This window comes from Phlebotomus argentipes, unplaced genomic scaffold (assembly GCF_947086385.1).
Source record: "Phlebotomus argentipes unplaced genomic scaffold, Phlebotomus argentipes genome assembly scaffold_4, whole genome shotgun sequence".
Lineage (NCBI taxonomy): Eukaryota > Metazoa > Arthropoda > Insecta > Diptera > Psychodidae > Phlebotomus > Phlebotomus argentipes.
In genome coordinates, this window is record NW_026776174.1 from 7142695 (window position 1) to 7158467 (window position 15773).

The 15773-nt window shown below is 33.9% G+C and overlaps 1 protein-coding gene across 6 annotated transcripts in view; it reads left to right on the forward strand.

Moving 5' to 3' along the window:
• The window catches only part of LOC132258676 (lysine-specific demethylase 3A), a 46850-nt gene that overhangs the window by 17216 nt on the left and 13861 nt on the right, over positions 1-15773 (forward strand). Inside the window, exon 1 of one of the 6 annotated variants that reach the window (XM_059756084.1) lies at positions 9485-10905. The exons of 4 other annotated variants lie outside the window; for them this stretch is intronic. In XM_059756084.1, the coding sequence (XP_059612067.1) occupies positions 10877-10905 (29 nt within the window). In that variant the 5' untranslated portion in view covers positions 9485-10876. Of the gene's footprint in view, positions 1-9484; positions 10906-15773 lie in introns of those variants that run through there. One more of the 6 variants, XM_059756085.1, reaches the window with a different exon arrangement.

A 15773-nucleotide genomic window follows, 5' to 3' on the forward strand; every position in this document is an offset into this window, starting at 1 on the left:
ATGGATGCAGAGCATCCTCGTGTAGAGTTTTCTTGGTTGCGAGGAGAACAAATGGTATCTCTCTGAAATTGGCTTGGAGATGGGTTCAAAGAGAGGAGTCTGAGAAAAGAGGGCGAGGCACAGTGTGGGGGTCTAAGAACAGCCAGCTATGGTATGTACATATACATATATGTGTGCATGTGAAATGTACATTTCCTACATATTGTACATTATTTTTATGTACATAAATCAGAGACATGCTATTTTACTCGTTTCTCGTATTTCTCACTTCTCCCTCTCTGTCTCCCTCTATTACTTTTTGTACGATGTGAAGAAACGTTTTTTTTTTCACATATATATATACGTATCTCTGCTTGCTACATATATACATATTTCTGGATGGCAGCGCAAAGCGGAAAGTGGAGAAATACTGTTAGAGCGCAAAACTTGATTGTTGAAAATAACGAGTAATCGTTTAGTATAAAGCCCACTTAGAGACTGCGCGAAAACTTTTACAGGTCTGACTTGTACAGAAATAAAATAAAAAATAGAAGAAGATGCTAGACAAAGCCATGAAGAATATGACCAAGGCGAGATTATTCGACACGTGCAGGAGAAGAGATGATGATATCGCGCAGGAGGGCTTTAAAAGCCACACGGATAAGCGAAGCAAATGTTAGAAAAAAAATAATAAATTAATGTGGAATGGAAATTTTATTTTTCCATGGCAAGAAAAAAGGTCAGGATAAGCATTTATTTACGCTTGTTTTTCAGCATGACCTCGAATGGGAAGATCAAGAGGAGAGAGAGAGAGAGAAAAAAAAGTCAATTAGGCACCTCAAGAGCGAAATCAATGTGTGTTTTTTTATTGCCACCAAATTCTTATGATTGATTGAACAATTTCTTTGCATAAGCAACCAAAACATAACAATTGCATACCAAAGTGGGGTGTGGGTTTGGTGAATTTGAGACGGAAACCGGCAAAATTTCAATTATATACATAGAATGGGTGTTTTTACGCATGGTTAAGTTTGCGTGTCGGGGCCATAAATCCGCACATACAGAGAGAAATAATAAGAAAAGTGGAATACTTTTGTATCACTTTCTAATAGTGAAGCGTCATCGAAAAATCAATCCTATCATTTGCTGTGAACGCAGATGGTGTGAAAGAGAGAGAGAGAAAGATCAGACGAAATATATTTATCGATAACGGTGAAACGTGTGAAAATCATTGTACCATATATAGATATATATATATATAGATGTACCCTTGAAATGCTTGAGAAATGACCAATGAATTACCTTTTCACTCATTGGAAGCGGCAAATTACATGAGTAAACACTTTTTTCTCCACGTAGGTGACCTCTTGTTTCTCGTTCGTGTGTCATTGGATTACATAAAATTGAGAAAAGATGTTAAAGGCATTAACATAATGAAGAGAATGGTGACTTTTGACTCCTTTTCCAAATTCGCCCATTCCGCCCATATTCTTTCTCAAGTAATCATCTTTCTCTCTGTCTCTATTGGGAATAAAAACCAGTTTGTTCGAGAAACACATAGAGAAGTGAGCGAAAATCCACGAAGCACTCAAGAAATTCACTGACTAGATAAACAGGTCGGAAGCACATTAGGTAATTAACATCATATTATGCAGTGTATTTCTTATGAGGCGGGCTTGAGATTAACATAGGAGGGAGTTTTGTCTGAAAGGTTCTCATTACTTGATCTCACGCCTATATTGTCTACCTTATGGAGGCTTGCTAATATGATCTAAATGCATATCGACGGGTGAATCGAAAACTATGAAAAGTCGATTTATCATAGTTTTCGTCTTCGTGTATTTTTGAAAAGCCTTTTATTTGTTCTTTTTGTACAAAAATTTTGAGATTTCTATCTTACTAGACAATAACGAAAAATTTTATGTATGTAAAAAGCACAAATGGGAAAAAATTGTCATGTTTTCTGAATGAAAAGTTTATAATTGTTTACTCTGTACAATTTTTCAATGAAAAATGTCTCAAAAATTGCAGTCAAACGCATAAAACGCTAAAATGTTTTTTTTTAGATTTTGAATGAATATTTCTTACATCTTTTAATTTTTTTTTACTTGAAAACTTTAAAGAAAAGTTCAAGTAAAGTGTGAAAATGTTGTTTTTTTGGGAACTTCTTTTTTACCCTCCTCTACCTTCAGGTACTTTAGAACTTGTTTGGATAAAATCGATTCAAATACTGTTTAAAATCGACTTTTGAAAGTAATATTTTCAGATTTTTCAATAATTTTGCCATATTATTGTGGAAAATTTGAATAAAATCAACTAAAATATTTAAAAAATAATAAAAAACGAGCAATATTTGCACTTTAACAGACGATTTGAAGGCGTTTTGAAGTAAATTTGGCAAATTTCTTAGCTGTTTTAACGCAAAATTTTGAAATCGCTCTGCTTTCCTTAAAAATAACGATTTTGACTTTTAACTGTTTTCGAGGCACCCGTCTATATCTTTTCTAATGAACTCCTGAATAATGTGATGCAGTGTGAATAGAGAGACTCTAGTTAGATCATGAGTGAATTTTCTACTTTTCCCTCTGTGCAGTTTTGTCCTCTAGGCTTAAAACAAGACAGAGCGAGTGAGTTTTTAATCGTTTGTCATAATCACCGATTATCCAAACATCCAGTATAACCGAAAGCATGTTAGGTTGATTGAAGTAGCTTTGATTTTTCCAGTGATTAAGCTGCGAATTCTCGAAGTATCACAGCTCATGAAGAGGGGAAAAAAACATGGTACACGGACCTTGGCTTGGTTCCATATACTATGTCAATTTATTAACATTATCTCTCTCTCTCTCTCTCCCTGCCTCTCTGTCTTGTTTCTCGGACACCATTCGGCATACATTTAATTTATTATGTCATATTATGTACACTAAAATTTTGCACGATTAAAATTCACTGACATTTGTGAGTCGCGCTGGGTTTTTTTCCTCAGCCATCTTCCATTCTCCTATTATACATTATGTGTCGGTGTGTGCATTTATTTCTCTCCTTGTTACACTATTAATTTCATGAAAGTACGGTTAATATGATAGTCAGACAACAGACTGCGATGCTCATGTGTTGATGGTTGCTTTCATGTATAATAGTTTTTCATGTTAATAATCCCAAGAAGGAAAGAGAGATGGAGATAAACGAGTTATTTTCCCTTGCTTGTTTCTTTTGTGTTTGCATTCACTGGTAAAGAAGTGTATTTAAGTATATAAATAATAACCATAATAGCAATGTGGGGACATAATATATTCAATGCTCTGCAATGTGTGTCGGAGGCGATTTTTTGCCTTATTTCTTCTTCGTCGTCGTCGTCGTCGTACTTTTATGTAGATGTTGTGTTGTGTTGTGTTACTGCTGCTTGGAGACTGGCCAAACCGGTTATGTCGTCTTGGCAACTTATAATTATATATAACTGGACCTTAAATATGGCGAGTTGATCGCAACACAATATCGCTCGCTTAAGACGACGAAGAGGAATGAAGTGAAAAGAGCAAATAATCAATTATCCGTGTAAAGATTCTACTTGTTTTCTGTCATCTTTTTATTTTATCGTCAGTTATTTCCTCCCATGCAATATTTTTCAGTCCAACATAATTTTTATTGGTTACTTTTGATAGTTGAGAAAATTATCTAATTGGTAAAAATGGAAAAATTTCATAATTTCTTCTTAGAGATTTTTAGCTTCATAAAAATATATTCCACTTTTTGCTGACAAAATCAATAGCTTTCTTGCGAGCCACTGAGTTGAGAGCTATTTTGAGAGGACAGAATTTCTGGAAATAGCCAGAAAAATATCAATAGGTTTCATCTGACAAGTGAATATTTTGTCTGTTTCATTTCATATTCATATTAGTTTATATACATTTGTATATTTAATTAGGAGAAACATTAGATCACTGATTCATTATTTGATGAAGGAGAATATGTAATTCTGTGGTTTCACAGTGAAAAAGTTGTGTGAAACAATTTGAAATGCAATTATTCATGGAATTTCTATTTACTGTTGTGTTTGCATTTTGGCAGACTATAGAATTCATACAAGTTTAAATTCATTTACATGATAAACTTCTGGACTTGAGTTTGATATTGCAAAAGGGAATGTTTATGCCGTGGCTTTTATGAAAGTTTCATTTGTAGTGATTCTCATGCTTAATTAAAAAATAAGCAAGACAGAGAGAGAAAAAAATCACCTTTAACAAGGTTAATGAATCATTTGTATGTGATAAAATTATAAAATGGAGAGAGAGAAACAGTGAGTAAATGGATATAAAATAAAAATGCCAATATTCAAGGAAAATTGGTGGGAATTTTTTGTTACCTCATATAATATTCCGTTGTTGATATCATGTTGGCAGTATGTGCATTATGTATACGTGCAGAAAAAAAAATGCGAGAAAGAAGCAAAACTCGTTTATGGTATAAAATAATAATGATGAAAAAGTCATATGAAGAGATAAATATAAATGTAAAAAAAATTGAGGAATTGCATAGCCTTGATGATATTTCAAATAGTATTTTCTCAGTTATCTTGGTATACATTCAAATTAATCTTCCAAGAGTGGATTTAATATTCATTCTGTCGGTATAACACATAAATTACCAAGTAGTTATCTGCTTACGCGCACACCTAGTCGACAACCTGAAATAATGTACAAAATATTTATGTATTCAATCATTGTACCTCATCTGTATATAAAAGCAAAGCAGTCATGGCTTTCCTCACACTATATACTCTACTGTATTTATTTAACATCATATTCACCCATCCATTTATTCAGCACATTCTTATATTTCCACTCCACATTATCATCATTATATTATTTTATATGCATATACGCAGTATGAGAAGCTTAATGTCTTCTCATCTCGCTCACTCACACGGAAAATCCATCTCTCTCTCTCTTCTGCATCTTGTATATCTCAAGATATCTGCCTTTTTTTATGGCATGTGTACAAATGTGGCAATTGACACAAAGAAGAAATTTTCGTTAAAGGCAAAAGACTCGATCGTGTTTTCAACTCACGACCAATTCTGTTGAATGATGAGGAGTGAGAAGGGGAGAAAGAGAGCGAGAGAGAGAGAGAAAGAGTGAATATACTGAGAAGTTTTGCTACTACTTTTACCTCAATTCCAACTCTTCTCATAAATTTGTTCATATTACATTTAGTTTTAGCATTTTCCCTGTTCCTTTTACCGCATTCTCAAAGTTCACTCGTTGCAAATATATTTACACAAAAGCCATAGAATAACCGTTGCTGCGCTTCTCAAGTACGTTATCACCAAATAAATGATGTAATACACAAGTTAATATGGGAATATTATATGTTGTGTATTTCGATTTTTATTTAATAATGCATTCATTTTGGCTCTTTTATTGGTTATTAACTCCTTTGGAGATTCGAAGTGAAACTCCTGGAAAAGTTTGAGCCTTTTGGCAGTATAACGATGCGAATAATGAGAGTAAATCAAATGTTTAGGAGTTTCCTAAACCCATTCATGGTAGACTGAACATTTATGTAAATTTATGCCTGAACTTTATGACAATACAAATGAATTCGAAATTATAATTACAATTTCATATGCAATATGCTAGTTGTGTACACCATCTCTTGTATAGTTTTGGCGGAAATCATGAAAATGTGTGGTGTGTGTTTCTTTCTGAATTTTGAGACATATGCTTCCGTAGATTCTAACGTATAGTTTTACTTTTAACACCCCAAGGAATGTGTGATATATTAATGTTCTCTTTGATAAACAGGGAATTGAGAAATGAAAATTCTATAATTTCTCAAAGGCAATCTGTTTAGTGTTGATTCTATGTGCAATGATTTTGTTGGCAATTTCCTTCTCCTCAAATTCATGTCTTGATTTGTTCCATCTTTCACTTTGAAAGTCTCTGTTTGGGGTAAATAAAATAAAATGAAATACAATAAAATGGGTGAGGAGAGTTTCATCGATACGGTAAAGTGTTATGGATGAGCAAGAGAAAGTATTGGCGAGACAATGTTGATATGTTGTGCGAATCTTGTGAAAGATATCTTCACGCAATGTGGCAGAAAACTACATTTCACATGGAAGTAGTCTGGGAGAAAAAAGGCTGATGTTTTTTTTGAAATGCAGACTCTGCGAATTCGCTTGTTTTGAAGTGTAATTTACTATTTTACGAGGCATTAAATGCACATTTTAATTGTGTACACTTTGCATAATATTTGAAGGGTGTTGCAAGAATTGAATATGCCCCATAAATTGTGACGTGAACAAAAAGTGTCGTGCACTTCAAGTATTCGTGGATGTAATTCGAGTGGAGTCCTACCGCGGTAGCATGGGCACATTGAAAATATGTACGTAGATATAATAAGTGCGCTATAATTGAGATTAATACTATGAAATGTTCCACATTTATGTGCATAAATTTTATCAGTAGGATTATATATAGTGTGTGTGTGTCTCTTTATTGCGCGCGATGGCCGATTCTGGGACTGGATGGAGTGTGTGTGTGTGGAAATGGAAGAGAGAGAAGAGGATAGGGACATAATCAAATATTTATTGTACATCACATGTATGTAGATATATTATGTACATGCATGACACACGGCTATTCTGCACATGCGCTCAATAGACCCACAATTAGAGGACTTTAAGTGCACCTCCTTATGTACTATAGTTTTACTTCTCACTCTGGCCATAGCGAATCTGTATGAGATTTCCTTCGTTCCTTTCTATTTTTCCCACTCACTATATCCTATGGCCTTTCTGCGTTCCTTCACAATATACATGTTATTTCAAAATGTGTATTATAGCAAAGGAGAATGTAAGAAGAATAAAGAAGAAAAAAAACACAACACAACACACCACTTGGGGGATTTGAACGTTGGAAAATATAGACAAGAAATTAATGCCAAGAAGTGGTGGGCATGAGGTTGGCAAGAGGGGGAGGGAAGAGGGAGAAGGGTGAGTGAGATGGAGCGATATGGAATGGGTGGCAAAAAAAAGGGAAGAAGACCAAAACGGAAAATGTTATTCGGTTTGGAATTTGTACATAACAATGCGCACATATGTATGCGTGAAAAGATAGGTTTGTTGTATTTAACAGTGAACTCCGCCAGAGAGAGAGTCATGGGGAAAATATCTATGAAAAATGAAGTTATACAATATATATATATGCACGAGCGCAGAGAGCGAATGAAAGAGACGGTGAATATATAATAGCAGATAGATTATTAATCGATCACCGATTTTTCCTCTCTACACACATGTCTCTTGCTCTTTTCCACCTCTAATCGCCTGCATTTTGCCTCTCAATCTATGCTTTCTACCATAAATAATGTGTTTTATTCACTTGTTCTTGTTCTTCCTGTATATGTGTGCTCTCCCTCAAAGATGAATATGAAACAGTTGCTTTGCAAAACATATAACACAATGTATGGTAAATATATATATATATGTATATTTAAAATATTATCATGAGGGGATTTTTTTATTTCGCCAGAACAGCACTCTCAAGTTCTTCTTGTACATCTGAGAGAGAGAGAGAACAAAAGAGAGGTGAAAGAAATAGAATGAGCTCTTCTAGTTTTTCTTTTGTGTTTTATTAATTTCTGTGCCAGAGTGTAAAGAAGAAAAAGAAGAAAAACAAAGGAGAAAAAGAAATTTAACATTTTTAATTCCATTAATTTCATTTTATTTCATACGCTCTGCAATGTGAGCTCTATATATATGTGCATAGTGGTGTTTATTGTGCAAAAAGAAAAACTGTAGTGTATGTAATAACATAAAATATTCACATGCGAAAACGGTCATGAAATAAAAGAACAGTGAGAATGAAGAAAAAAAGAGACGTTGAGAGGAAAATACAGTTAATTTTATATTTATTAGGTATTTTGGGAATTATCATGAGATATTAGCATTTTATTGTTGTCTCTTGACTTTGATATAAATCTCTTTTCAGAAAGTTGGTCAGAAGCACTTTCCCGTTTTGATTTTAAAATTCTGCACTTGAGAGTTGAAAATTGGGGTATAATAGCGGTGGATGAAATTGAAAATGGCAGTGATTTCATCAGCCAGAGACTGTAAAAAAAACCATAATAGAGTTATTGGGAATTGGATTTTTGAGCAGAAATTGAGGGAAATTCGATGGTTAGGAGATTTTGACGCATTGATTGAAATTGGGAATTTTTATCATTAATCACAAAGTGAAGGTGAAGCTCTGAAACTAGTTTATGTGCATCTATCGCTATTCGTCAAGTTCACTCAATTGTACTCAATCTAAGTGGTGTTCATTGAATGGACGATTTGTTCTTGAAAGGGTTTGCAGAATAGATATTTTTTCCAATCATATGAATATTGATTGAAAAATGCAAATATTTTGCTGTATATTCGAAAGAGAAAGAGAGGGAGATAAATAAATTTATACATAAAGTGGCGTATAAATAATACTTTTCAATGACATGACGAAGAATGGGAACGTGTTTACAATTTTAATAATATTGTGACATCATTCGGTCATATTTAAATAGTAATGCAAACATTTAATGACACAAGTTTATGGGATGTTTTTTTTTGCTATTGTTGTTGTTGCCATATTTTTCGGCTATTGAGGTTTCTTATTGTTTGTCTCAAAAATTTATCTTCTCTGCTAAATCTTATTTTTCCTAGTAAAAGAAGAAAAAAAAGTGGAAAGAGAATGTGATTTCTCGTGTTATATATCGTTTTATACATATAGTGTAGAGATGAGAAATGGTATCCTGAGTTTATCTTTTTTTGTTTTTCAAAATAAATTTGCATTTTCCTACTTAAAAACATGTATTTGGCTACTGGCCAGATATTTTAAAAATAAATTCTGTCTTTCTCCTTCTTCTGTGTGCTTCCGAGAAGTTTCTCTTCCCAATTATTTCATGGAAAATGTACAATTTTGTTTATTTCCTTCTGTGATGCTTGTGTATTTGAGTCTTTTCTATATGTTTAATTTTTTTTCTCTCTTCCAACATGAAAAATGTATGAAGAGATATGATTATGAAATGTAATTGTTTTCTCTTCGTACTTTTCTCCGTGGCCTCTATGTGTGATGTGAGTTGAGTAGTCATAGTGGTGTAACGTATGACTATATTATGAATTGAAATCAACTCACTTGTATGCCTTCGTGTGTGGAAAACGATGTGACGAGAGAGAGAGAGAGAGAGAAGAGAGATGTGTGTGAGAGTGAGATGTGGCAAGAAAAAGAAATTTCGCCCCTCTTGCTCTCTTCCTCATTCAATTGGTATGACTGAAAATGCTGGCAACAATATGTATAGAATGTGTATAATGTGGAGATTGGTAGTGTATAAGTCCTCCTTATGTATTATAAATGTACTTTATTTCGCCTTTATATAATCACACACTATCCCTTTTTTACAGTATCATACTCGACTGCTTTAGCACACAAACCGTAATATATGACTATTTCATTTCACTCTGGTCGGTTTCATAGAATTTCAACAGTCGGTCGCGAACCGTTGAAGGTGAAACGCAAGAACGTTTTGTAAATAGGTGTGTTGAAAAGAGGCACATCTTTTGGGAAAAGAAGAAAAAATCCAGTGAATTAAGGGCAAAATTAAATAATAATTTGGTGCATTAGAGAAAGATTTCCCCACGTATGAATCCCATTTTGTGGATTTTTTCTATAAATTTCATGTGAATTGAGAAAAGAGACAGAGAGAGAGAGAGAGAGAGTGAATAGATTTTCCCTGAGTGTTCATTGGCTTTGTGAGTGAATCATACAATTTTTGTATGTTGAACCCTCTTTTCCCCCATTTTTCCAACAACCCCAATGGGGATTACTAGGTGTAGCTGAAGTAATATTGTGTGTTAATTAGACGTAAATTAATTGCATCCTAAGTACGTAACTTTTAAGCATTTTCGATTAATGAGTAAAGTGAATTTTCGTACGTAGTCACGATAGGAGTAATAAAAATTTCTCTTAAAAGATTCTTGTGAGAAGATTGACTCGGACAAGACTGTGTCAGTGCATTTGATTCTATCGACAAGATATCTAAAATATATTCAATTGCTACCAGACTGTTAGTGTGAAGACAATGAGTGGTGTGGCCCATTAAAAATGCTAATTGACGTCGATTGCGCGCTAATGAGGATTAAAAACTGTTCCTAAACACCTTGAGAGAAGCTTTTGAATCCATCTGTGAAGAATTGTTGGCTTAGATTTCATTCAATTGATCACGGTAAAGTGATTTTTTTTGCACCTTTTTCTCTCCAATGTGTTTGTGAAGTTGTGAGAAGCACGACGCTAAAGTAGATTTTATTCAATTAATGGAATAAAAGAAAAAAAAACTTATGAAGCCAACATTGTAACTCTGAGAGTTGACGTCATCTCAATACTTAAAAAGTGATTTGTGTGTTCTTTTGAAGTTGATGTATATAAATAGATGGTGAAGAAATAAAAGTACTTGCTCATTTTGTTTGAGTAATTAACAGAGAGATTGAAAGAGAACTTGGTAGAAATTACCTTAAATTTACTGTGAAGGACATTATAAATTGAATATTCGGTATAAAAAAAAAGCAGAGAATTCATATACAAGTCGTGGCTGAAGGACGTGAGGAAAGAAGTAGAGAGGAGTTATGTGAATAGAAAATAATAATCATTCCCTTTATGTGTGGCGTGCATTAGTGCATTTGACAATGGAATAAAGAGAGGAGAATTAGTGGTGGAATCACACGAAAACGGCAATCGGCAGAGGGAAGGAGAGAGAAAGAAAGAGAGAGAGAATAAGTTGGGAAAAGTGTGAGTGTGGATAAATTACAGATGAGAATCATTATACTGACGTCACTGGTGACATTCAAAATGCCTGCAAAGAGTGTAGAATGAAATATCACATTCCCTATTCAGCCTGGTATGTGTTAAGATTCACTTTGACTATAATAATAATAATAATAATAATAAATTTTTCATCTTTATGTGGCCTTTCTTGCAAAACACAATTTTGATAAATTTGAGGCCGCGGCCATATTGAGACTTTTTCTTCTGTGTGCAGAAGGAAAAATTATGAAGAAATGTATATTTTCCACTCTTTTCCCATGAAGTGCGTATTTGCTATGTTGCATAAGACTTAACGTGGAGGGGAAAGAAATGAGTGGAAAATTCAATATTTTCCATAATTTTTCGCACTGCATGTCGCTGAGTGTGACCGCGACCTTATGTTGATTTACTCCAAGGATGCAGACAGAGAGACGGAATGTTGTATTGTGAAAGTATTCAATTGTCAACCTATTTCTTTCTGTGAAATATGGAAAATCCATTATATCAATGATTCATTCATATGCATAAATGCGTTCTAGGGTTTGATTTCACAATTTGTACATGAAGAAAAAAGCGTCATTTGAACTTTTGTGTGCATTTTGACAAAATGGTTGACTTGAATTGCACATTTTGTGAAAGAAAAGGGAGAGAAAACAAATAAAAGGAGAGAGAAATGAGCATAAATAGAAAAAAAAGAGAAGTAAATCACATAAATAAGTGGAGAAAAACTCGTTAGTTGTAAATACTTCATAACACAACATATGTATATTGTGGAAATGAAGGAGAAACTACATCGTGAAGTATCTTCTCTTGCTATTTAACCATGTTGGTCACACTGTAATATTTAATTGCCTAACATGACATCCAGTGCAATCAAACGAGTTTAAGTGGATCTGGGCAAAAACTTGATCTACGAAACTCGATATTGTGTGACCAGTTTAGGTACTGAAATGACTGAAATATTCTTTCTGGAATTGTGGTTGGAAAAATGCGAAAAATTAAATGGATTGAATTCAAAATTTAATACTATTTGTGTGTTGAATGGATTGCAATTGTGAAAAATTGACAAAATTCACCTATGAATCGATTAATATAAAATCAATCGACTTGCAATGTTTTGCATTCCACTGAATAATGACTTTGTATCACATTGAATGCATTTATTTACTACTTCTCATACAATATTATTATACAGTTCCAAACTCAAAACCGCAATGTTTTTTTTCTCTCCTAAAATTGCCTTATGCGTATAAACATATTGTGTGTGTTATTTACTGCAATATTCTGTTTACTAATCCTTGTAAATTCACAATGGCGATGACTAAATTGAAATATACTTGAGGAATATATAAGGAAAACGTGGTAATCTGGTGTTTGTAATTAAATTTTGATAAGAATTTTGAAAATGGCATTTGACCTATATTGTACGTCATTTAAAAATAGCGAACCTCCACCACAAAAATGGAAACCTACTTTGAAGTTGATGTTGAGTGATATCCATTAGATAAGAAATATATGTAACAAACACATCTCGCTGAAGTAAATAATGTTACAATATGTGTGAAATATCAGCGAAATTTTTCTTATAGCATTGAAAAACAGTTAGGGGTAAGTGGGGCAGCTTCAGATTCGAAATGCTGTTCCAACTTTAGGATTTTTTCTTGAAAAATCGGCTGAATATATTGAAATAATCACAACGCTCAAATAAACTCTCGTCTATTGAGCTTCAGAAAATGCCTTTCATTGGGGATTAAAACTGATGGTTTTTCCTCTAAAGGAGACTAAAAAGAATATTGTAATTAATCTGAAACTGCCCCGCACGGGGATGTTTCGGATTGCTCTGGGGCAGTTTCAGATTTTCACTTATATTTACCATAAATTCCATTGTGGAATTGTAGAATCGCGGGCAAATGATCACTTTGATATCTATTCTACACACTGAAACTGTTTATTTCGCTAAAAATCGCCTTTAAAGTAATATTTTCGCGACTTTTCTGGACCCTTGCACGCACTGTCAAAATGTCTGAGCGAAAAGCAAGTTGCCCGTCATTTTTCCTGTGTCGCAACGCCACCATGCGTGAGTGGTGGCAACTTGACGCGCCGTGAAAGTTCCGCGCAAAATGTTTCGCGATTGATGATTGATTTTCGCGTGTATTTTCTCACTTTTCCACTAAGAAGTCGTTTAACGTGATGAAGCAATGCAGCACAGAACGGCACTTTGTGAAAAATCTTCAATATTTGCCACAAGAAAATTTCGACCGTGGTGTTGCGTCAGACTGTCAGAGCGCGCTGTTGTCAGTCCGTGGCGATCCGAAACTGCCCCGTGTGCAGTGTTTGTGCATTTTCCACCACCCACTGAAAAGGCCGTGATCAGGAGGAAAAGTTCGGGCATATTTAGAATCTCTACTTAATTCTCAAGAACCTTTGATTGTGTTTCACGCGAATTGTGGCTTTTTTAATGGAGAAAACACGCAATCAATTCGGCAGCAAAATTCTAGTTTGTGAGTGATTTTCAATTTTCACTTATTTTTTCTAAACAGTCAAGGCAAATCCTGTGCAAATTTTCGTCAATTGTAGTCCTTAAGGACTACAAACATTGTGTGAAGACCAGGAATTTATTCATGTAAAAATCTCTGAGAAAATTAAGAAATCTGAAGCTGCCCCAATCTGAAGCTGCCCCATTTACCCCTACAAATTCAGGGTTTCAAACAATTATTTAATATTGAGTGCAAAGCCCACAGAATGTGTCGAATTACATATTTGTGGTAACATTGAAAATATTATTATTAATTGTTGTGAAGAATTGTAATAGCTGAACAAGAGAGAATTTATGTCAGACGCCGGAAAAGCTCAAGTGAAAGTTCATTGAAAATTTAAGTCGTAACCAACGATGGCACATTCATCGATGAGTTGTGCACTCAAGTGTTAAAATGTGAATTGCGCCACGAATAGAGAAAAGGAGAAATATGTAAAATGTAAGAACCTATAAATAACAAGTTTCCAAGTAAGATATACATATATATTTGTAGATATACTCATACCAAAATATCTACTTTATTTACTGACTCTTTTTTTTCTATTTCTCTACACAATTGAGTGTTTTTGTGATGTTTTCTCGGGGCTTTTTTTCTGGGTCTCTGAGCTCCACTGTGAAATACCTCGTTCCCTTTTAAATACATAAAGAGGCATGAAAAACATTTGTTATGTAGAGACGAAAGAGGTAGAAAAAAAATGTATACCGTGAGTCATAAATAAACATTTTCAAATGAAAGTATTATTCTGGTGAGTGACTTGGCGGAGAGACAAAAAGGACAGGGGAAGAATCAACACACAAGAGGAAGAATTTGGATGATAAGAAGGATGGACAGGAGGGGAAAATTACTACAAGCCATATTATAATTCAATTCTCTATATATATATTTTATCTTTCTTCATTTCTTGTGCGAAATCGTGCCAGTTAAGCATTAGTGTGTGAGTTATTTTGGTCTGACGAGAAGAAACATGTGAATAGAGAGAGAAAAAAAGAGGTGGAGAATGTGATTTGTGCATTTTGGTCGTTAATTTGTGTGTATGATCCATTTAAGTTAGAGGTCGATGACTTAACATGCATGAAATTTAGAACGATCTAAATTAATTAAACTTGAGAATTGAAAATAAACTCTTGTACGGTCTGCCGGACGGGAGAATTCAGGGGAAAATCAATAAATCTATAAATAAGTTGGGCATGTGTTTTAAATTTGGACTGATTAGAGACTACAATTTATGGGTATAGAGAAAATACGCAAATAAGCAAACTGTAATTGACCAAAGGAAGAACGTTGTGAAAAGGAAAATTCAATTTTTCCCCTCAAATAATGTCACTCTATTAATTGGGAATTTATTTTAATCACAGAATCAGAAAGGAACTGAAAAGCTTTATTTCTCTGTTCCATAATATTTTATAGAGCTTTATCACGTTATTGAATTTCAAGGGCATTTGCATGGAATTATTTTTGAGTCACAAACAAGAGTAAAAAAAAGAATAATACGCAAAGTGTGAGAAACACATGGAATTCCATAAAGTGTGAGAAGCACAAGAAAAAAAAATACGACACATTTTGTGTTATCAGGGTAACAGGAAATATTTGCAATTATTCCACGACATAAAATGAGAATATCAACTGAAAGTGCTAATGAAATAATCTTACAACAATACTGTCTGATTAGCAGTTTAATTCTTTGAGACTTGACTCCATTTCACTTGGCACAACAATCTAGTGAGAGAGAGACGCGTCACAAAGATTGTGTTTGTTTGTGCCTTTTTTTCTATGCGATTGTGAATGTATCATATCTCAAGAGGCTCATGACAGAAAAAAAGAGGCTAATTTATTACGTTGCAAAATCTTGTGTATGGAAACACGAGTCGGCATTTATCGCACTGCGGTCTTGATAACGTTTGCAAAAAATGTGCTGAGATGATAAAATGTCACACGAATTGTGGGTCTTATGTGTGAAAATCATCAATATATAAAGCACATGTTTTGAGAAACAAGAACTAAACAGCAAGATGCTTATGTGAAATCTATTTCGAAGATAATAAGCATTATATATATGTGGCTAGTTTTTCCTATTTCCAATTCGACGGGTGAATCCAAAACTATGGAAAGTCGTTTTTTGATAATTGACGTCTTATGTGTTTTTGGATTAATCTTAAAGTCTTCTATCACGTGTGAAAATATTACATTGGGTTCATCGGCAAAAATGAAAGAAATAAGATTTTACTTAAAAAACAAGAAATCCAGAAATGACCAGAAATCCATCGTGAGTGTCTTTCGGTTTATAGACGGAAGATGAAAGTGTGAAACAAGATGGGCAGGAAAAATGTTAAAAAGTTGATTTTTACGAATTGTTTGGAAAGAAAAAGAACACGAAGACTATCAAAAATCGACTTATTGTACCAAATTTCTCCAATTCGTCTATCAA